Below are 24,314 nucleotides of genomic sequence, written 5' to 3'. Positions count from 1 at the left end.
ACCCTTCGTCCTACATTAATAAAAGCCTACCACTCCAAAGTCACCATTTAGATCTTATTGAACCTCTGTTGTTCTCTGAAGCCATATGAATAATAGACTTCAACAATCCTTGTTAAAGTGGGTCAGGCTTTTCTTAGAAAGAGACTTTTATATTTATGCACCTGGAAATGATCAAGGTTAGTCACTTCAATATGCTGAATGTGTACTTCAGGAGCATATACTAGATACGTTAAGAAAATATGCATTAAGCATATATGTTAACTGGTCTGGATAAGGAGAGTCAAGGATACAGAAAGATCTTTACTTGGCTTTTTCTTCTTATTATAGAATATGCAAAGCATAAAGAAAACAAGAAATTGATTTTATGAGCTAGTTAGATGAATTGGTTGTAGTGTATTCAACATCTGGAAATATTTCTTTGTGGGTAAAATGAACAGATCATTTGATGAAGATTCTATCCTGAAAGTATTGTTTCTCACATATTTCTATGGATATCTGACAGCTTATTTGCGCATGGGTTAGATCTGCCCATAGTAGTGCAACACTTCTATAGAGAGAGCTCTAAGTATGAGTGATAAGCATGTAGGTTATTTTTCTGTCATTGATAGAGTTGTATTGTCATATTTATCTTATGAATTATTTCATGGGAAATGTTTTTAGTGAAGAAATTCTCAGTACTTCAAACATTGTCACAGAGGATTGTATTTCTAAATGAGAAGATTCATTATGTTTGTAGAATTTTATCAGATAGGCAGATGTCTTGAGCTTAGAAACCTATAAATCTTTTGTAGAAATTATGCCTTGTATACTAGGTATTCAGCGTGATGTTGTGGAGTTTGAGTGTAAATATATTAATTGCATGTATATAATTTTGCAGAGCTATTGTTAGTGGATTGTGACCTTCTCTTTTATTGCATACCCTGGCATGCCAATTTAGGGTCTGGTATGTTTCATTTCAAGGAAAATCTATAACTGAGAAGAGGAGATACACAGCTCCCATTGATTTGCTGATACAGTGTTTGATAAATGAAGAGATTTAACATGCTACATAATGTGTCAAAAATCCTTAGTTGATAGCCAAATGGAACAGACACTTTTATCACAGCTTTAAAGATTTTCTGAACTGAAGATTTACAAACAATATGAAATCTCACCTTTGCTAAAGGTTTATAATTTCTGAGAATTGAAAGCTAGAAACACACAGAGTTTCTTCATTTTGAACTGCATTAGACCTTCCTATAATAACTCCAATAAAATAAAGTTTCTGTTTCTGTGTGCTGTCTACAGAAGAGACAGTTTGCACTTGAATGGGAGGAATTTAGAGTATTGAAGGTCATACTGATGACTTTATCTACCCCCCCCCGCAAATTTTGCCTTTTAATGTTCCATTAAGTAATATACCTTATTATCATAGAATGATTCAGAAAGAAACACTTGTTTTTTCTTGCTTTTTAATATTTTTTAGAATTAATAGTCTAGATTCAATATAATAACAAAAGTTAATATTTTAATGAAGCAACAAAATAATATTGTATATCATATAATTATAAACTGGTAAGTAGAGAAATAGGAATCAGGGAGGGAATGAGTGACTCGTATGAAATCACGGATTGGAGGTGACCCAGTCAGTCATATTTCTGAAGATTCAGAACAAAGTTTAAGAATCTTAGGAGAATTTGTCCTTAAAAGCTCAAAGACTCCTGGAAACTGGTGTAAACTTGCCCCATGAGAGATCCTGTTCCTTTTATTTCCCCTTTGGGTAAAGATAACTCTTAATTGGCCATATTAGAAATCCTAAAGTTCAGAGATTCTCATGAGAAATCACTCCTATGAAGGTCTAATTGAGAATTTTACTCTTTCTCTTACACTTCCCTGTCTACACCCTAAAGCCCACATTTAAAGGTTAATTAGTATTCAGTCTGACTGTAATTGCTGATGGTACTGAAGAAGGTTACCATAAGGAAGTGTTAATACTTAGTTGTTGTAGTTTTTTTTTTTTTATGTAAAGAATTTTCTCTTATTTCTTCTTTGGGCTTCAAATGCCTAGCATTGGATAAAGATGTCCACATGCAAGATTCACTTTAATATCCATTGATAATATTCTGTACATAAAGAACCATAGATATAAGTTGTACTGGAGTATACATACAGACACACACACACACACACACACACCACACAAACACACACACACACAGACTGGGCAAGTAATTCACTTTATCAATCACATAAAACCCATTTCAAGTGCTTTGTGGGCATACATGTCTAGTTGTTACCATTCTAGAGAGCGTGGATGTCGTATCTCTATTTCTAAGATATCCTATTGTGTACCATAGCTAGTCCACAGCCACCCTGGGTTTCATTACTTGATCATACAGATGTCTTCCGTTTTGGTCTCAGCTTCTTATTGAGCTCTTTCAAATAGGTGAGATATTTTAATCAAGTGACATGTTAGGAATTGTTAAAGTATAAACTCTAAGATAATTTTTGCCTCCATGGGGAGGCTTTTTTTTTTAAGGTTTTTATTTTGTCACTAGGAGATTTGACTTACTTTTTTAAAAAAAAATATTTATTTATTTTTTATTAGATATTTTCTTTATATACATTTTAAATGCTATCCCAAAAGTTCCCTATACCCTCCCTCCGCCCTGCTCCCCTACCCACCCACTCCCGCTTCTTGGCCCTGGCATTCCCCTGTACTAGTACTGGGGCATATAAAGTTTGCAATAACAAGGGGCCTCTCTTCCCAGTGATGGTCGAGTAGGCCATCTTCTGCTCCATATGCAGCTAGAGATATGAGCTCTGGGGGTACTGGTTAGTTCATATTGTTGTTCCACCTATAGTTTTGCAGACCCCTTCAGCTCCTTGGGTGCTTTCTCTAGCTTCTCCATTGGGGGCCCTGTGTTCCATCTTATAGATGACTTTGAGCATCCACTTCTGTATTTGCCAAGTACTGGCATAACCTCATATGAGACAGCTATAACAGCGTCCCTTCAGCAAAATCTTTCTGGCATATGCACTAGTGTCTGGGTTTGGTGGCTGATTATGGAATGGATCCCCAGGTGGGGTAGACTCTTTTAGTTTCCTTAAACAGGATGTCATGGGATGATTATACATGTGTGTTTAAATTACTGAAATTCCATTAATTGTGCTTAGTATAAAAAGAAACAAAAACTAGTGTAATACACTAATTTTTGTTCACCATTTATTCAATGAACAACGTGATGGAAGGAAGTTTAAGTTTATTAATGTCCGTGTATACACACACATACACAGTGTCCTAAATATTATCCTTTGTGTAGCAATATATTGGTATGTAGCACTACCTGTGTGATACATGACTGATATTAATCTATGTATGTACAGTTGTATTTCATTAAAGAGTATAAGTACACATGCATTATATATCATATATCACATATGTAGTTTATATGCTATATAATATTTATTACCTACCCAATCACATGATAAATAACATATTTTAAGTATAATTTTCATCTATGTATTATATGCCCTTGTATGGTTTCTATTATCAAGCAATAACTGATGTCACTATTATCTATTTTTATACTAAGGCAAGTAAAAGCTATCATTCTGTTATCATTGCTGCTAGTTTTCTAAACCTAGATCCTGAAGCTCAGCTCTGTTTGATATCCTAAATTTTCCAGCTATAGAGCTTTGGTTTCTAAGCTTATATTTAGGCACTAACAATATTTTTAAAAATCCACTAAAGTGGTTGCAAAACATTAAAAATATACATAAAAATATCTCCATACTTTCTGAGTCTATTAGTAGATAACTCATGAAAGGTGTATTTGAGGAAAAAAATGAGGCTGTACCACCCTCCTGGCCACAAAACATTCTGGATAACCTTATATCTTGAATCCTCTCTGCATGACTGCACGTGGCTATGGTCCTTTGACATTTCTGTAGCACGGAGTGAATTGTGACTGTGCTTGACTATGGCACCTTGAAATTCATGTACTACAAGGGAATTGTGGTCACCCTGATAGGATGTCACTCTCTCAGGGCAATGGTGTTTACTGTAGCTGCCACGCCAACAGTAAAGGCCCACTTAGTGGCTGGAGAAAGATCCATCATGAAAATGACATGAAAAAATAATATAGGAGATCATATTTCAGAATTCAGTAATACCATAGGAAAACTTCAGCTTCAAAGTGCTAGGGAGTTGCTTCTTTTCTACACACTATGGCTTGGATTAAGTCTTATTATTGGCTTCATTTTAATATAATTCGCCTTGAGGTAACCAAAGTAACTTCTTGAACTCAAGCTGCCTGATACCCTCCCCATAAAATCACCTCTCAAAGAAGAGTTCATCTATCATGCAGTGTCATTAGTTGCTTCTGGTCATATCAAAAAATGTGAAATATAGACCCCGTCATTATTGTGAGCAGTCAATATTCACAAGGAAAAGAAAGGTTGGCTTTTATACATTAAAGGTATCATGTAACACAATAAATCACCTGTTTCTGTTTTATTTTTTTTAACGACAACGAGAGGGGATATGAAACATATTGATTAAAATTAAATCAGATGTGTCACCTTTGCATGCTTAACCTAATCTCACTTCAGATATGAGCATGGGGTGTTCTTATTTCTTATGTCAGAACCACATGACAAGTAGCATGTTTAGGGCAGAATAAGGAAACTTCCCAGAAAATTTAAGTTTTACACAGAGAAGGAAAATCTGCAGGAACATCGCTTATCTCCTTAGAATATTGTAGACACTGATGGATTTGCACTGGGTTATATAGGTTATAACAAATTACATGGAACATCTGTTTTGCATTTGTTAAACTATCAATGTAGTATAGTGTGTTGTGTGTGTGTGTGTTTGTGTGTGTTTATCTATGTTAATATTTAATATGTATTAAAGAAATGGGAGTCTGCATGGTCAAACACGTTTTTACACACAATGTTGTGATTTGCTTTATTTTGTTTTTGACCAAAATACATAGCATCTTAACTCATTTCAATTATTGCTGAAGCCTAAATAGTTATTTTTGGATAAAGTATTGAATATGTAAATTCATACATTCATTCTTTCAAGGGCTGCAATTATTCTCATCACTTCAGTAAACACAGTAACAAACATTGCAATGAACACAAATGCATTTGCTTATTAACTTGAAAGCTGCTTCTAAAACCACAAATTGCTTCTGTGATTACACTACTAAATTTTCTGTCAAAGCCCAAATAAAGGATCGCCTGTTGATTTAACAAGTGCTTAGCATGGGCTTATTTCCTAAACACAACTCTAAACCCCCACAGATTCTGGTGTTATTTGATTCTTCTTGCTTTGTTTTTATCCTGTGGGCCAAAATGTAGGGTTTATTTTTCTCTAACTTGTTATCTTTTAACTTGCAATTATTTTTTTAAAATAATCCTAATACCATTTGCTTTATTACATCTGTTAATTTCTGTTTCAAGGGATGAGACTCCCTAACTTCGTAACAAAGTTGAATTGGAAACTTTGTTGTCTTAAATCACAGTGATGGTAAAATATGTCTGTTTGTATTCAAGTTAGAACATACACTGTGGCTCTGTGTAAGAAGAAGCCATATCTAATCATAACATGGATGAAAAGGAATTATAAGTAATCCAGTATATGAGAACAGTAGGTCATTCTAGGTTTTATCTATTTTGGATGGCATTGACCATACACAGTGAAGAGTACATGGAACCTGAATATGCATATGTTGATGAGTTAAGTTTGATTGCTCTATTCAGGAAATGTCTGTGAAAAATTTATCAATTTATTAACTTATCAATTGATGTGATGCCAAATGTTAGAATTTTGCAAACAGATATGATCAATGTGAAATAGGCTTTTATTGATTAAATTGTATCATGAAGTATCAAAAAGGTAGGCTTTTGTGCTTAATGTACTATTATATGAATTTCACACACACACACACACACACACACACACACACACACACACATTCTCTCTTTTCTTTCCTCCCTTCCCACCAGCTTGTTTATTATTTTGAAGTGCAATTGTGCACATATTTTTGCCTCTTGTAGTTTTACGTTCTTGCATATAACATTGGGAGTGTTTATCTTTTAGCAATCGGGACTATGCAGTTTGAAATGCTTACCTATGCCACATAACAAAATTCCAGAGACTGCTGGTTCCCAAGGAACTTGTTCCCAGTTCCAAGACTGCTCATCTGCTGTAGAGAATTGTCTTCATGTGGCAATCTGCATTCAACTGTACCCTTGGATTACATCAAGGTTAACCTTGTTTTCTCACTCCCTTTATTTGCTTTGCAGTTTTCCTGTTGTGTAGAGGACGTAAAAGATTTACAAAAAGAATGTGAGTCAAACATACTAGAAATCTAGGTTCTAGAAATCTAGAACCCCTAAATTTACCTCCACAGACAAGCATTTTTAATATTTGCTCAGGCGTGAATTTCCACAGGGGTCTGGTTATAAACTGTGTCACACTTAAGGATCAAGCAAAGAAAATCCCAGTCCATCCTCAGAATGAGCCTTTGAACACTGAGAACTGGCAAGAAAGGTGTAAGATCATTCTAGAGTGTTATAACATGATTATGCGGAGGACCTTAATCCTATGACATTTACCACAAGCTAAAGAAACACGGTTAGTCAGCTTCTGAAGCACAGGGTAAATGTTATATGATTGACAGTCCTCTGTGTACAGTACCAAGTGCTGTGGCTCTGGCTGCCTTCGCTCCAGATGCTTAGGCTGAGGACCCAGGATGGAGTGTGGATGCAAACACACTTTTGAAATGCTTTAAAGTAGTTCCACGTGGTAGAAAGAATGCTTTTGGTGCATTTTAATTTTTTCTGATCAAAGAGGAAAATGTAAAGAATTTCCAAAGAACTATGAATTTGCAATACCTAAAAACTTTATTGTGTGATGTGATGGCCATAGCTTACCTTCAGACATGCCCATTCTCCAGACATTGAAATTCATTAAGGTTTGAAGTTCACACTTAAGAACCATAGGAGTGAGTTTAGAATGTTGCAAAAAATTAATAATGTTTAAAGTAAATTTGAAATATTTTTTCAAACCTCCTTTGTAGCCCTTTTGAGCTACATGTAGCAATGGCAAGCAAGGTTAGACATACAGGCCAGTTTCCTGTATTGTTCTGAGGTTTGAAAAATAAGATTTGAATTTTCAGCAAATAAAATGAGTCTGGCATACAGATATATTTGGCCATATACTTTATTAGAAAGGAACTTCCATGTCTTTAGTTTCCTAGTTTATTTGTCTTCAATGATATCTATCTATGTGTGTACTTATATGAATTCATGTTAACCATCTTTATGCAGGTCTAACAGATGCCAGACTAGAGTTTCACCTCCCCTGGAACTGGAGGTATAGTCAATTGAGAGATGCCTGTTGTAGGTACTGGAAACAAAACAAGAGTCCTTTGCCAGAGCAATCAGTCCTAGTATTCACTGAGCCATCTTTCCAGCTCCAAGTTTATTTTTTATCTAGGTGAAAATATGAGACATACATAGAAATCTGTCCCTAATATAAATATTTTGCCTCAAGATCCTGGGACACATTTTTGTTTCTCAGAATAAAGTAGTATTTGGAATTCCAATCCCAGACCTAACTTACATATTTCTGAGTTGAAATAAAGAATAACTCTTTTGAATACATATAACTTTCAGCAAGTGAAAAGAAACATCAATATTTAATAAGATACTGAGATACTTTTCTATCACCAGGGGATGAGTTCCATTGAGTGATGGATTTAGTGTTTAGAAGGAGAAAAATAATTATGTTTTGTGAAGATTAACATTCTTCAATGTAACTCAAGAACACGTTACCTCTGAAGAGTTTTGTGTGGCAGCGCCCAGGCACGTCTGCTGTGGCAGAGGCATATTTAAAAGCATTCTTACTTTTGTGCATAGTAAAGGAATCTAGCAATTGTGTCTGTATGATAAAAAAAAAACAAGGTAAAGGAAGTATGAAACATTAGTACATAATAGAACAATCATTCCCTTTTTGCTTCTTGAAACTTAGCAATGGTAGCTTTTAGACTGCAGACACTTACTGAAATAAAATATTGCTGCAAACATTTTATGATATCTTAAATCTTTCAACCTATTAAATAGGCCAGAGGAAATGATTCTCTGTATTTTTATTTATTTTTTACAATTTTCCACACAGCCATTGAGCCTTTATTATTCATTAGCTAAACATAAAAACATAGTTTTTAAATGAAGCTATTAGGTAGGCTTAGGCCCCAAACATTCTACGTCCTCAGCTATAATGTTGCTTTTTTCCCCCTTTACAGATTGTATTTCGTAGGTAATAAAAACAAATATCGGGCTGGGAAAGATAGCTCAGACAGTAAAGTGCTTGCCTTACAGGGAAGAGACTCTGAGTTAGGTCCCCCAAACCCATCTAAAAACGCCACCATGGTAGAGTTCCTTATAATTCTATTGGGGGAGGCAGAGTCAGTTGGTTCCCTGTGGCTCTCTGGTGAGGTATCTTGCCTACTTGGAATAAATGAGTTGGAGGTGAGAGACTGTTTTCTGTTTCTTTTTTTTTTTTTAATTAGGCTGCTGTTTTTTTTTTTAATTGGGTATTTATTTCATTTACATTTCCAATGCTCCCCCACCAACTCCCCCACCCACCCACTCCCACTTCTTGGCCCTGTCGTTCCCCTGTACTGAGGCATATAAAGTTTGCATGAACAATGGGCCTCTCTTTCCACTGATGGCCAACTAGGCCATCTTCTGATTCATAGTTGCCAACTAGGATCCTCCTCTGGTCTCTACATACATTGCAAATATGAATCTCTATGAGCATATGCCCCACATGCCATGCTCATGTGTGTGTGCCTGAGCATACACACACACACACACACACACACACACAGAGCAGGGAGAGAACAAATATCATTTGACATTATCTATGACTCAAAAGTATATAAAATCAAGTGTTTCTATGTAATTTCAGTTTAGAAACATTTTCTCTGTTCAGTCACACTGAGCGATCCATAGCTGACAAACCATATTTACCACAAAAATTAAACCCACTTATTTGGTTTCCTATCAGATCTCCTCCTCACATGCCAAGTCTAGCATGTGTTTCATCCTTCTTTTGATAGCTTCTCAGGGACGGCACAAATGTTGAAACCGTATGTGCAAGTCACTCTGTTCCACATGAGAGGGGATGAGCAGAAGGGTGGAATGAAGCAGGAGATGCAGAACCAGCAAGTGCGTGCTGCAAGTAGAGCAGCAAGAGAGTCCAGGGCAGAGGGTCATGAGGCCCTGACAGGAGCCATTTCCTGTGTTGGCAGTGTTATCTGCTTTCAGAAGCAATGCCTCAGCCTGCCACCCTTGCATTCAGTTTCCTAAGCAAATCCAGTTTGGAACTTGGGATTTTATTTCTTTTACAAGTGGAAGAGTTACGTTCAGAGAAGTTGGATATTTTTCTCATATTCACTAAACTGGGGGAGGATCAGTCTTGTTAGGGATGGATCTTGGATTGCAGAAAAATAAGCACATCGTGATTCAAAGTATTTGGGCAAAAAACGTTTTGCTTCTGTAGAAGGGTGCATGGCTTTTCAAAAGCAAGCAAGCAAGCACAGCCAAGTGAATGGCCATTGGGTTTTTAACCTCAATGCTAGGCATCCTGTGCTCAACCCTGAAGGGTCAGAGCTCTGCTTCACATTTGTGCTGCAGTTGGCTAATTCAAAACAACATAGTTACAAGGATAACATCCATTTATAAGTATATTTTTGTTTCAGAAAAATGCTGACTTGGAAGGGATTTTTGTCAAATGGTGTTTTTACATTTTTTTCTTTAAAGATGGCATTTCCTTTGTCTTATTTCACTCTTTGATAGCAAATACTACATTTTCTTACATTTCCCACAGTTTCCCCCTCTTTTACAATACACATTCTGTCTTTCCTTCAAATTCAATTAACAGTGCTTGACTTCCAGTATCTGAGTTACTCACATGAACATTCTGGAATAGGGTAGGGGCTTTCCATGTGATAGCAGTTTGCACTAATTCTCCTATTCGTGGGATCCCATGACATTCAATCATAGTCAGAACTTTCGACTATAACACAGGAGGTCAACACTAAGGTAATTATTATTACCCATTTTATTTTCAAACCAGATTCCCAAGTTTCCAGCTGACTCACTTGGTAAATGAATTAGTTCCTGAAGAGAATTTATGAAAGTGGCACCAGGAGCCATGCTATTAGGAATCCAGTTTCAGCACTGACTTCCCATCACCACAGAGATTCCTCCATTTACTGCTTGCATTATGTCTAGGGCTAGTCTGTTTTTCCATGCAATTCTACAAGTGGTATCCAGTTGATCTACTATACACTTGATAGAATCCCTGATGTACTCTACAAACATTTGCTGGTTATAATTTAGGTTTTACACACACACACACACACACACACACACACACACACACACACACACACACACACGGNCACACACACGGGGAGGGTGGAGAAGAGTCCAGCTTGTATGTGTATATATTTTTTTTTCTTTTTTTTTATCAATTTGCATCTTTAGTTACAGCAGACTATTAGGGTAGCACTGACTCAAATCCTACTTGATTCCTACTTTTAATTCATTAGAGATTTCTCATGATGCTCCTGTTGAATCTATACAAATATGTGGATCAACTGACCCTCCTGGAGACATGAACTCCTTTCTTTGAGGAGATAACTGAGGAGATAGTTGGGGAATGGAGGAGTGAAAAAGAAAGCCAATTGGACCAAAGTACATACCCCATTCTAACAGGCTGAGAAAATCTTAGTAAAGGTCCACTACATTACCACCACAGTGTCCTGGCAGTGCTAAGATTATACAGTGTTACAACTGCTCTAAGCCACAGAGGCCTCATATTACAGATGTATTGCCCAAGAATAACCATTGTTCCCTGTTTCTTTAAAAACCAAGAGCTGGAAAAATTCTTCCCAAGCGGAGGGGAACAGTTGGTGGTGGGGATTGCCTCAATTCCTTTGTGGCTGGGAACAGAAGGGACAAAGACTTATAGGAGGAATATACCTAGGCCATCCTGTCCTGGAAGAGGAAGATCCTGCATTCATCTAATCAGAGCATTCTGATGTCCATCAAGGGACCACTTGGGATGCTGGCCTTCCTGCCACACAAGCCTATCAGTTACTCTTTTTTAATGCGATGGCAGAATACTTGACCCATTCCAGCCCTGCACTTGACTGTTTTATCAGTGAGTCTGTTTCCCTGAGCTCCAAAGTTATGCCCTCTTTGGTGCCTAGGAAAGCATATAATTCTAATTCATTCATATAGTTGTAAGATTTTTCATTCCTGGTCAAATAATTATTTGTATCCTTTGTTGCCTTTTATTATTAGTTAGCCTGCATTCTCAGCAGAGTTTTCCAAAGGTAGGAGCTCTTTCAGGCATGCCAGGAATACACACATACCTTCCCCACCTTTACATTTAAGTTTTCCAGGATCTTGTTTAAGGCAAATAAATCATATTTGTACTGATAAGTTATTTGCCAGTTGTCCAAATTCAATAATTTTTTTTATTGAATCCCATCAATCACAGAGTACCCATAATGTCATTCCCTTTGATTTTCTTGGGAGAATCTATCTATAAATATTTGGATCCCTGAGGAAATGGAGTTTCTCCCAGGTTTTGCAAGACCTTGGTTTGGTATAGAAGGCATAGGAATCCCTCCATTTAGGGACTCAACAGGGTTTAAATAGTTGTCAGTGGCTAGAATTAAATATCTTTCTCTGAGAGAATAGCTTCATATTTTGGGATTCTAAAGCCTGTTAAAAACCTTCCAGCCTTCTGCTGTAGGACTGGTGTTACTTGCTGAGGGGTATTTATAATTAGACAGGCACCGAAGGTTAACTACTGGCTCTTCTTAGTGAGGAGCATAGTGGCAGTTCCTCGTCCAATGTATTTCAGCCTTCTCTTTGAAATGGGATCTAATAGTTTTAACAAATATGCTATTATCTGCCTTTCCCCCTATGGTCGCAAGTGAGTGGCTTCAGAAATGGTATCTTTGTCCTCACTTGGAAAATGAATGGACTTGACTGAAGAGAGCAAGAACAACAGTTATTAATTCTTGGTTTAAGATTTTAGCAGATTGAATTTTTTTTTTTTTTTTTTTTTTGCCTCCCACAGAAGATCTGGCTCCTCATCTGGGAATGTCTCATTGTGGCCTTTAGTTTGGGTAGCATAGGGGTCAAATCAAAGTTTTAAAAGCCCCATTGAGGCCAAGAATTTTCTAAGTCCCCTTGGTTTTATGGAGTGCAGTTTTAATTACTCCACATTTTGGGGACATAACTTTCAACTCTCTTTACTAACCAGCTGACCTAAGTAGTTTATTTCTTTTCCTGCAAAGTGTAATTTCTTTTTAGCAACTCTGAGTCCCCGTCCTCCCAGTAAATGTAATAAGGCTACTGTTAATTTAATAATTTCTTTCTGTTGTTCCCAGGACTAATAAATCACCCTTATTTTGGAGGAGCCTAAATTCTGAAGGACCAGGGAAATTTGGCTAAACAAATAAGGGGACTCAGTGGTCCTCTGAAGAAGAACACTTTGTACATACCCTTCCTTCCTTCCCTCCTTCCTTCCTTCCTTCCTTCCTTCCTTCCTTCCTTCCTTCCTTCCTTCCTTTGCTTTTTTCTGTGGATCTTCCATCTTGTGCAGCAAATACCTTTCTGCTGTCTTCTGCCAAAGGAGGATCCCAGAGGGCATCACTGAGATCAGTCTGACCGAATCACTTGTGATCATATGGGATTTTCAGAAAAGGAAGAGGGACTTGTGACTTCTGGGTGCCTGATAAGGGCAATCTGAGATACTGTCTGCTTGGACTAGCCTAAGTCTCATTCTGTTGTCTTAAAAGGAGCATTGTATAGAGGAACATTCCAGGTCTAAGGCATACCTTAGGACCCTCATAAGAACTAAGTGGAAGAACTAAGAACTCATTATTATTATCCATACAAGATCTGAGTTAGAGAATTTTTTTTAATCTCTCTGTCCAGGTGCAAATTATTTTTACAGGTTTCTGCTCTGTGTAGGAGAAACCCCCTTATTCTAAATAGGTAAGAGAATACTCAATATTGATGTCTATTCAGACTAGTAACAAAGTTGATACCTAGGGAATTGATCCAAGTGATCAATCACCAATATTGATTTTCTATCAGAGGCTTCAATTCCCTTTTTAAACTTCAGACCTTTAATTTGTTAAGGTTTGTACTGGAAGGTACCTTGTCACCTGTATGTGTACTTAGATCTGTTATCACTACATTCGCAGTCTACTTTCAATTTGGGGTTACAGTCATTAGTAAAGGAGATTAAATAGTCTGTAAATTAGAACATTTTTCATGTTCCATAATATATATAACGATTATTATCCTTTAAAAGGCAGGTATTACTTTAGCCATTTTCTCAAAGTCCCTATGCTGAACAATTGATCCCAGTATTGCAATATGCTAAAATGTATGGGTAATGTAGCTTTGTGGTTTGATTTTGGTTATCTAGGAGGTGAGTGATTTATCTTTCACAACATGACTGTATCCTTGTTATCATGGCACATGGGTGGGCTTTTGTCAGTGTGCCAGCATACTTAGTGTTTAAACACTTTCTCTTTTCAGTTAAAAGTTATTTAAAGATAAGATTTTTTTTTTTTTTTAGTTTTCTTTAAAATTTTTTCCTGGCATTAATGACTATGTCCCTGGGGTTTATGCTGCCACTTTTTCTGTCCCCAGGTGGTATTTGGTTCTTTTATTGCAGTGCATTGTTGTGTAAAAAGCTCTATGTAGGCTTCAGGAAAAAAAAGGGGGGGGGGATGAATGCCTCAGGAAAGGTCTTTACTCAGACAAACTGAAATGGAGAGTAGAACAGTTACCAATTAATTTATTAAATGTGCTCAGTCAGGCCAGATAAATCAAAGAAATGTGCTACCCCCTGCTAAGTTGTCAACATGAGATTGGCCTGGAGTTTCTGAGATAATTACCTCTAGTTTCTGCTCCATCTTCACTCACATAGACCCAGCCTGAATTTTTCCCATGTGAGCTAGTGAACACGCTAAATTATCCCCAGCTCTTCCAAAAGCCCTCAAGCATCTTTAACTTTTGAGATGCTGCTTTGCAAAAGTTTCTACTGAACTTTACTCTTTGCTTCTCAAAAGGCATATCTGTTCTTTTTGTATGCTTTTGAGGTAGGGTCTTAATAAGTTGCTGAGGCTCGCCTAATGCTTGCAAAAGTCCTCCTGCCTCAGCCTCGTGAGTGTTAAGATTCCAGACTTGGAGTGCTTACAGTGGAGTTGGTAATGTTAGCCTAAGCTTGCTAAGGAGAGAAATAACCTTGACATTTACATTTCAGGTGGCAGCTGAATGGCAGTGATATTGATACAAGTCTGGACCATCGTTACAAACTGAATGGAGGAAATCTCATAGTTATTAACCCTAACAGAAATTGGGATACAGGAAGTTACCAGTGTTTTGCAACGAATTCTCTTGGAACCATAGTGAGCAGAGAAGCCAAACTCCAGTTTGCCTGTAAGTTGATATTTGTACATATACATAAACCAATATTTTAAAATGCACATATGAATCTTATGAATCTGTGTGGTCATTTAGACTTTCAAAACCAGATGTGATTATTTTAAACTCAAAAACTGATTGAATAATTCTGCCTCTGGGAATTGAATCTCTTTAGGTTTTTCTAGGAGAAAAGAACTGATAGAATAAATTATATGTGTGTATTTATTAGAATGGCGTATAGGCTATTTAACTAGTGCTACAACAGCTCTCTACCAACTCAAAGGCCAAGAATCTGGGCATCGTCTAATGCACACTGTCTGTCTCAGCTGGTTTTTGAATACTGAAATAGAGTTTTTCATTTTTTATTGGTTATTTTATTTATTGATATTTTAAATCTTATCCTACTTCCCAGTTTCCCCTTTACAAACCCTCTATCCACTCCCCTTCCCACTGCCTCTGTGAGGGTACTCCACCAACTGCCCACCCATTCCCATCTAGTATTCCCCTAAGTTGGGGCATCAGGACTCCATAGGACTAGGGGTCTTCTCACCTAGTGATACCAGATAAGGCAATCCTCTGCTACATATGCAGCCAGAGCCATGGGTCCCTTAATGTATATTCTTTAGTTAGTGCTTTAGTCCTTGGGCAATCTGAGGTTCTGGTTGGTTGTTCTGTTGTCCTTCCTATGGAGTTGCAAACAAACCTCTTCAGCCCCTTCAGCCCTTCCTCTAACTCCTCCAATGAGATTTCCTGCTCAGTCCAATGGTTGGCTGTAAGCATCTGCATCTATATTGGTTCAGGCTCTTGCAGAGCCTCTCAGGGGACAGCTATACCAGGCTCCTGTCAGCAAGTGCTTCTTGGCATTAGCAATAGTGTCTGGGTTTGGTGTCTGCAGATGGGATGGATCCCAAGGTGGGGCAGAATCAGGATGGTCTTTTCTTCAGTCTCGGATCCACTCTTTGTCCCTTCATTTCCTCTAGACTAGAGAAGAAAACTTGATCTCCATGTTCTCCCAGCATCCCTCAGTCCCTGCCTGGCATACTCTACCTTCAACCTTGGATTTTCCACCTCAAGGGCTGTATTTCTTCTCCCAGAAGTGCTTCCTATACAATACAAATACCATGCAGAAGTAGATTTTAATACCACTGAAAGATAGGTGAACTTGCTAGTAAGAGTGAGGGCTAGTAGGTGAAAACACAAAAGACATCCCAGAGGAGCCCCAGCTGCTCAGAGGAGAAGTGGCGGAGGTAGAATGATTTGTGGGAGGGAGTAATGGGAAATGGGGCAGTGAATGGGATGTAAATGAGTAAAAAATTAATAATACTAAATAAATTTGAAAAATAGATTCCTTCTTTCATGTCTTATTACATTTCTTGAAACTAGATGGTGTGGTCCAGATTTAAGGTTGGTTTTCTTACCTAAATAAACCCAAAGTAAGACAAACACTAACTTTAGCTTTCTTTATAGCTGTCTGAAAGTATGTATATGGATATGGGCCTGGGAAAAAGCCCTTGACCCTTCCATTCTTGGCACCCACAAAAAAAATTATTAAAATGTGACAAAGTTCAAAGTACCTCACCTCTTCTCTCTCTGACCCTCACATCTCCTTTTTCTCTTATTGTCTGTTTCTTGGATGTGTCTTTGCTTTTCTGAATGGGCATGTACCACATCAGGATAAAGGTTCTCACTTTCAGAACCTAAACTCAAACTCAGAAAAACCCTGGACCTTTCCTCCAGCATTCTGATCAGTCTTAAATGTTTTAACTTCTCCTATTCTTGGCATCTGGCTGCATATCAGTCTAGGTATATAGTAAGATTATTTTACCTTGTGGTATTTTATATCCTTTTTGGTGTTTCCCTGAGTGATTCATTTCGAAGAATTAGAATGCAATCTTGCACATAAGCCTCATAATACATGACATTAATAAAGTACAAAGTGTGCTTTTTTTAATTAATGTGATAGGGATATAGATTCTGGTAAAGAGGTTAATGAAGGAAATTATTCTTAATCATTAATTGTACAGAGGTGAGAGATAGTTAATAATTATTAAATTAATTTGGATATGAGGACAGAATATAATACCAATATGTAAATTAAAGGAGGCATAAAGGTGGGATGTTTGTGTCGACACAATGCTGTAATTGCAATTCAGAGAAGTCCTGCCTGTCTTTCCTGAAGATAAAGGCACTGCAAGCATTGCCACTGAACAGTTCTCCACATCCCATCGAGGCTGCCTTGTGTATTGGGTTATTTCACCCTCTTTGTTTCCATCAGTGAGGTGGAGAGTTCTGCTGTGCTCAGCACAGATGAGTGAATGGGTGAAAATAGAGCCATCACCCCACTAATATGGGTGAAATAGAAAGACATTGTGTTTGATTTCTAAAGTGCTTTGAATTACTGTTGGTAATAAAATTAGGACATACTTATTCAATTCATAGTCCACAATATCAGTTTCTTTGGCAATTGTCAGACCCCTTCAGTAGATTGTGAAATACTCAGACAAATTATTGACAAAAAAAATATGTGAAAGAATGTATGATATATACACACACTCACATATGCACATATATTAGTTATTTGTGTCTGTTTCAAATGTGTATAGTTTTTCATCTGTTTCTTCTCTCTACTCTGAAGGTTTGAGGAATTATATTCAAACGCTCACATATGCTTACTCTAATCAATTAATTTTGCCTTACTGTAAAATAACTCTTGATCATAATATTGTTTTCTTTTAACTATGAGATGGAATGCATTTATAAAACTATGAATTATACTGGATGTGCTAATTGCATGAAGAAAACATAAGGAATATCTGTTACCAGCCACTTATTGTTTAGAATTTGAAAGATTTGAGATGCCATTTATTCCCCTGAGAAAAATCTCTCCTGAGGATCATATCTCCCTCCCTGTTATATAGATGGTTACTATTCTTCAACATCTTTACTGTCTGGGCATTTTTCCATTCTTTGACTACACGTGCATAGACTTCTAAAAGTGTGCTACCATTTTAAATTCCTTAGTGGCAGTTAACATAGTGCATACATGGAAACATTTTATTCCTGCAGACCTATGCTTAGGAATACCTGTGAAACCTTTTGATGATTTCACACACACACACACACACACACACACACACACACACACACACACACACACACACACANCACACACACACACACACACACACACACACACACACACACACACACACACACACACACACAAATGTTATCTTCATCTTATCCACCTCCTTCTCCTGAATCGAATGTCTCCTGCATATAGTTGACACAGCCCCTCCCACCTTTATGTTTTCTTTTGTCCTTTTCTTTTTAATAACCATTGAGTTAATTAATACTGTCTCCATGTACGTGATGTGGTGATAATTCACCTGAACACTGGCAATTTAGCAGCCCTACAACTCTGAAGAAACATGATTCCACCCCACCAGCCGCCACTAGCTACCTAGTTCCTAGCTGCTCGCCCAGCTGTGGGTGTCTCAATGTTACAAATTACTTTTTTTCATCACTTACATATATTGTTTGCTTGCCAACAGTTAATTCTTTTGTTAACTCAGTCAAATGAGCAGATATTCTTAGTTCTGTGTTTTAAAAGATGCCTTTTACCCTGTAGTTATCATCCCTGATTTCTGTCCATTGTTTTCTGTCTTTATTGTGAATTGAAAAAGTTATTCTCTTGTAGCACTAATAGAAGTTTTAACATTTGGCTTCCCAGATAAAAATCTTCAATCCTTTGGACTTGGCTTTGCATGTCTTGTGAGAGAGATCTGTCTTGTTGTTTATTCCAAAATATCCAGTTAACTGGATCAGAGGGACTACAGGAGCTAAAGTCCATAGTTTACTGATGAAATCAAAATCTGTATTAGTCACAATTTAGTCTGTTCTGCTTTGCAAAAGGCATTTTCTGAGAGAGTTTGGGATTGTTTCCTTGTCAGTCCTCGTTCCTACCACATGATTTTCATATATCTGATTCAATTCAGTCTGGTATACATAAAACATTGAATGGATATTTCTAGATGAGGATTGCAGAGTTGCTCTTGATTTAGGAATATGTAAATAGGATTACAGTTTCACTGTGACATGCTGTTTATCCTAAATGTAAAAATCTTTTCTTTAATATTTATTTATTTTAAAATTATCCCTCCCTCCCTCCCTTTCTTTCTCTCTCTCTCCTCCCCCCACCCCGTCTTCTTGCATGTGATGCATGTCTGTCCACAGAGTCCAGAAGAGAGAATAGGATCCCCTAAAGCTGGAGGTATAGTGAACGTGGGTCCTACAAACCAAACTTGGATCCTCCACGATAGCCGAGCCATTGTTTCAAACCATATACCAAGTTTTATAAACGCTCTTAATAAAATACCTTTCGGGCACATTTGGGTTTACTTTGAGTCATTTGTTCTCTGACTGTGGTTTAATAAATTTACTGAAACTCTGATGCTAGTTTCAACCTTTTAGTCCATCTACATGGAGAATATAATCTAGTATTTGTGAAGAGGAAGTAGAAGAAGAAGAGAAAAGAGAGAGAAAGAAAAATATTTTCTTTTTCTTACACAGAAGTCTGCCCAATTGAGGACAATTTTTCTGCATACCCTCTCAGAGTTTGAGCAACATCAGTGCCTTTAGCAGTGTTCTTGGGCAACATGTCCTAAGGCTGTTTGGAATATGACATTTCAGACTGATTCCTATACAACAGTTATATATCTTCCTGAAACCCTCGTCTATGTACTTCTTGGCCCTGAGTCTGATGTTTTTTGCTCATTCCTGATGTTCAGAGGTTTAGCGTTCAGGGTCCACAGAGTTGACTGTCTGCCTAAAATTGTTACAAGTGTGGTTGACTGAAAGGCTGCACCTTATACTGTGCTGGAAGTTCTTTAATCAGAATATTAAATCTGCTTCTCCCTGACTGATTTCTGTTGCTGTTCTTGGCAATTCTGATCTCATTTTGATTGCTGGTGTTCTAAATAGAGGGCACAATTTTTTTTTTAAGGAAATTTAGTGAAATTCTCTGTAATACAACTCTGAAATTTGGGGATTGCTTTTTTTTTTTTTTTTTTTATTCTTGAACAAGTTTTATCTCATATGCCATTTACTTCATGGATTTCAAACCATGTGAGTTTAGATTGGAAACCTTTATGCCTTTTCCCCTTGGTTTTCTATTTATGACTACTATGATATATGTCTTGAGCAGATGAGATGGGATAGGTGCTCCTTCCAACTATTTCAAATCTTCCAAATCTATTTCCCTCTGGCATTTACATGTCCTTCTTGGTAGATTGCCAACTCCTTATTTGAACACTTACATTGAGTTTTAATATCTGTTATGACATTTTCTCCCCAGCTCAGATATTTATTTCTCATTTGTCAGTCAAAGACCCAAAGACCTTCATTTTTTAAATTCCATGATTTTATTTTAGGATACATTTTGTTGAAAGTGAGTTAATTGCTTTATGCCTTACCAGCTATATTGGGAACAAAAATCTTTGCATATGTTGTTAATTGGTTCATTTTTTTTCTCTGACAACTTCATACAAATATAGAGACTTTCTTCCTTTTTTAAAATTTTTTTACTTTCACCCACTACTTTCTTATATCTCCCTCTTCTCTCTGTTATTCCTTAGTCTTCCCTATGGGTCATTTTTCTACATTTATGCCATTTTGTTTGTTTTATGCCACTCTGGTTTTCACTAGGATTGTCTATGTGGCCATGCATATGAAACTGTTTATTGGAACCTGGTGGGCTCATCATTTGTACATAGAGTTACCCTTTCCATAGGATCTATTAGTTGTTAAAAGTTCACTATTTTCATAATTTAAGATAATTTAGTATTTGAAATTTCTTTTTCTGGGACCATATGTATCTTATGAAGGAAGTCCCAGTGATGGGTATTATAGATCAGGTTAGCCTGTGGGCATGCCTGTGGAAGTCTTGATTAAGTTAGTTGATGAAGGAGAGTATTCAGTACACTATGGGTGGTAACATCCATTGGCTTTGAATACTATGCTGGCTAGGAATGTCAGTGAGTAAGTTAAGTTCAAGCATGGATGCATCTATCCTCTCTCTTCTCCTCACTGTGGCTACGATATAATAAGTTGATGTATGCTCCCATTATTTTGACATTCTCACAGTGCTAAATTGTAACCTGACATTATGATCTAAAATAAATCCTTTCTCCCTTAAGTTGGTTTTGTCAGGTTGTTCTATCACAGCAGTGTAATGTAAACTAGGATGGATCTTTACTTTTAGAAATGACTTCTATGAGTATATTGTATGTACTGCCTCTTTGATTATTGCCTTTTTCCATTCGCCTAAGTGCATATTTCTGCAACACTCATTCTTTAAAAGGTTTTTTTGTGTGATGTTTAGGATTCAAGTCCCAGACAGTAGAGCCAATCTATCTAGGCTTTTACCTACCCTCCCAACTACCAGCCATGTGGTTTAGGAAAGAATGTGTCCCTTATGCTTTGGGATCCTGGTATAAAAAGGCAAGATAGCAGAATCTTTCTCAACAAGTGACAATATTAGATGAATTATGTATATGAATCACTTAGAGGTGCCCTGAGTTCCTGTAGCACAAAGATAAGACACTTTCATTTCTATATGATACAGAGAGTTTCTCCTAGGAAGCATGTCTCATGAAGGTTTCTGTGTATGTTTTCTAGTTTTCTTGTCCCTGGATTCAATCTTTGCTTCCTTGTGCTTCCCTTGAAACATATTTAAATGATCCTCATGGTATCTTCCATCTCTTTCTTTTCTTCTTTCTTATTGTCTTCTCCATTCCTCAATGGTCTGCAGTCACCAGTGGATGGTTTTAGCTCCTTTGTCAATAATCAAGTGACCGTAGGTGTGTGGGTTCATTTTTGGGTCTTCAATTCTATTCCATTGATCTACCTGTCTGTCACTGAACCAGTATCATGCAGTTTTTATCACAATTGCTCTGTAGTACAGCTTGAGGTCAGGGATGGTGATTCCACCAGAAGTTCTTTTATTGTTGAGAATAGTTTTTGCTATCCCAGGTTTTGTTTTGTTTTGTTTTGTTTTTTCTAGATGAATTTGCAAATTGTCCTTTCTATCTCTGTATAGAATTGAGTTAGGTCAATAAATTATTAATTCACAAGATGCCCATACAATAATTTCAGGGCTAATTGATAATGATTGAAGCTGCCCACCTAGATTTGACAAGTTACCCCAATTATTTTATCCCTATATGAAATAATATCTACCTGTGGCTATTTAAAGCCATGCTGAATCTGAATCATCCTGTTCATTGGCATCCCACATTTTGCTTCTTTCCCCTCTCCTGAATTGCTCTCTGTCCTGGCAACTCTTCACTCAGCTGCCCTTTCCCCTGTCCAATTACAGGCCTCCTCTTGCACTAATACTTAAATTAATTGGACTGGGAACAACCTGCTACAGCTTTATACATATAAGAACAACATAGGATATCCATAGACTTTAGTATTATTTACCTGGATACATGTCATAAATTTCTATTACAATCTCATTTCAAGGACAAGGATATGGACAAGTATTCTAACCAGTTGGCTGGGTGTGTATTGGAGCAAGGAACATAGCGCTTCAAGGATTCAGGATGTATGTAGAAATTCTTGAGGACCAAGACTGTACTTTCCCCATGTGCTCTGCCTAGTAACCACTGGACGATCCCATTTGTTCATGAATCAACTTTGCAACATCAGTTTTTTGTTAATCTTACCAATTAATTTTGTATCTAGCTGGCATTCCTACAAATACCATGCAACTACTATTCTGCCATTTCTTGACATTATTTACATTTTGTTCAGAAAACAACATTAGTGACCAAGAAAATTAGTAGGTTCTTGGATGTGTTAGAGAAAAAGTGCACTCTATAGAAAGTGTACCGAAAGCTTTCCAGTTTTTTCACTGTTTAGACTACATAGCTTTCCCTCTTTCTATTCTCAAATAAGCCTCCATCAGCTCTGCATCAGTCTCTATCAATGATTCTGTCTAACTTACCTATTCTCATCGGCTTGGTTGAACCTGATCAGGTTTGGAGTTATCAAGTTTGGTAAAATAATTTAGGGTTGTTCAGTTCTAAACTTCAGTCATTACTAAACTGTCAGCATCTGATAATGGACTCTATTTGTGATTAAACCTTTCTGCTTTGTCTTCAATCTGCAGCCAGACCCCCTTCTACTATTCTCTACCACTTTATGATATGTCAGACAGGTCTCTCACTTCCCCTATTTTAGTTTCCCACTAACATGCTTTATCCATTTATTTCTCCTCAGAGCCTCCCCCTTCTCTATTCTTCTCTGGCTTCTATCCTGGAAGCAGATTGACTTTAAATTCCACCCCTTCCTGAAAAAAATAAATAAATCAAAGCAAGCAAACAAAACAAAGCAAAACAAAATGCCTTTAATTGTTCTTTGTGAGAATCAGAAAAATATTCATTCATTCCCTTGGTATCCAAGGTTCTGTCTTGCTCACCATGTGTTCCTTCTAATTCATTCTTTCCTTTCTGTTCTTCTGAGCATAGGGAATGTCTTCAGGGCCTTTGCTGCACGCCCCCTTCCTTGTGGTTTACTCAGTTCATTTGGACCACCATTAGTGTCAGTTCCTAGAAGCCACTCACTACCCTCTGTGTTTTCATCAAGGCCTTGACCCTTGTTGCAAATTCTACATATTTGTATTTATTTCTCTCTAATTTACATGATTGAAAGATTATGCTCATCACTGCTATAGTCCTAGAACAGGGCAGATGGCCTAGAATTTAACAAGTGTTCATTCAATATCTGTTCAATGTATGAAATAATGAATGAGAAATTGAGGGCCCATGAAATTAGAGCTACTCTTATGCCAAAGCTGCCTTGCTGAAAATGCCTTGGCTTTGCAGAGAATGTGATTTAAAATCAACTCTGTCTGCATTAAACCAAAACGAGAATCAAACAAACCATAGCCACCCAAGGCTGATAACAGTTAGGGACTTGTTACTTAGACATTGAGAAGAGACACCTAAGAAACTAAAAAGGATTATGTTAAATTATCACTTTGCTCTCTGAACAAGGTCCATAGGACAGTATTTGTTGAGCAAAGAGATGGTTTTTCTTGTTTTCTTGCTCCATCCATTTGTAATCATTTTATATAAAGCAGAAATTGACCATATTGCCCTGGCAGAGATTTCTCTTTCCCTGTCAACTGAGGGGTATCACATATTTTATTTCATTATATTATAATGTTTAAAAGAGTACTGAGACTTGGAAAGTAGAAGTTGGACTGAAGCTTAAACAAATGCAAAAAGGTTAAAAGTTGACCCCCACTGTGCCTGGCTGTTATCTGAAAAGAGAAGATATGGAAGGCTAATTAGGGAACCTTGAGTTATAATTAGTTGGAGTCCTGTTCTCTGAGAGTTGTAGGCAGCCCCATTTCTCAGAGATAAACAATGCAGCTGAAAAACATGCATTTTGGCTTTGAACATAAGTGACTTTGATGAAATTCAATGCTGCTGTTCCCTGCTGGTCTAAAAACAACTTAAATTAAAACAAAGGACTACAGCTCTCTATGCAGTTCATATGTCACTACATTTAAAACTTTAAATGTTTTAATTAAGCAGATATTTTTAATCCTATTATATAGGAAACATGTGATTTTAGTTTTGATTTTTTTCTTGTTTATGATGTGTTGAGACAGAATTTCACAGGATAGCCCAGGATATCCTGGAACTTCCTCTCTAGTTTATGCTAACCTAAAACTTTCAGAAGTCCACTTGACTCCTCCTTTCAAGTGCTGGGAC

At 37.1% G+C, this 24,314-nt stretch overlaps 1 protein-coding gene across 5 annotated transcripts in view; it reads left to right on the top strand.

The window, feature by feature from the left end:
- Window positions 1–24,314, top strand: part of Cntn3 (contactin 3) — a 354,817-nt gene that overhangs the window by 119,326 nt on the left and 211,177 nt on the right. For 4 of the 5 annotated variants that reach the window (XM_029478975.1, XM_021164805.2, XM_029478972.1 and 1 more), the window contains exon 4: window positions 14,366–14,541. In XM_029478975.1, coding sequence (XP_029334835.1) covers window positions 14,366–14,541 — 176 coding nt within the window. Of the gene's footprint in view, window positions 1–6,091; window positions 6,259–14,365; window positions 14,542–24,314 lie in introns of all 5 variants that reach the window. The other variant, XM_029478974.1, reaches the window with a different exon arrangement.

The sequence above is a fragment of the Mus caroli genome, chromosome 6, assembly GCF_900094665.2.
Source record: "Mus caroli chromosome 6, CAROLI_EIJ_v1.1, whole genome shotgun sequence".
NCBI lineage: Eukaryota > Metazoa > Chordata > Mammalia > Rodentia > Muridae > Mus > Mus caroli.
This window is presented reverse-complemented; position numbering and strand designations above follow the sequence as displayed.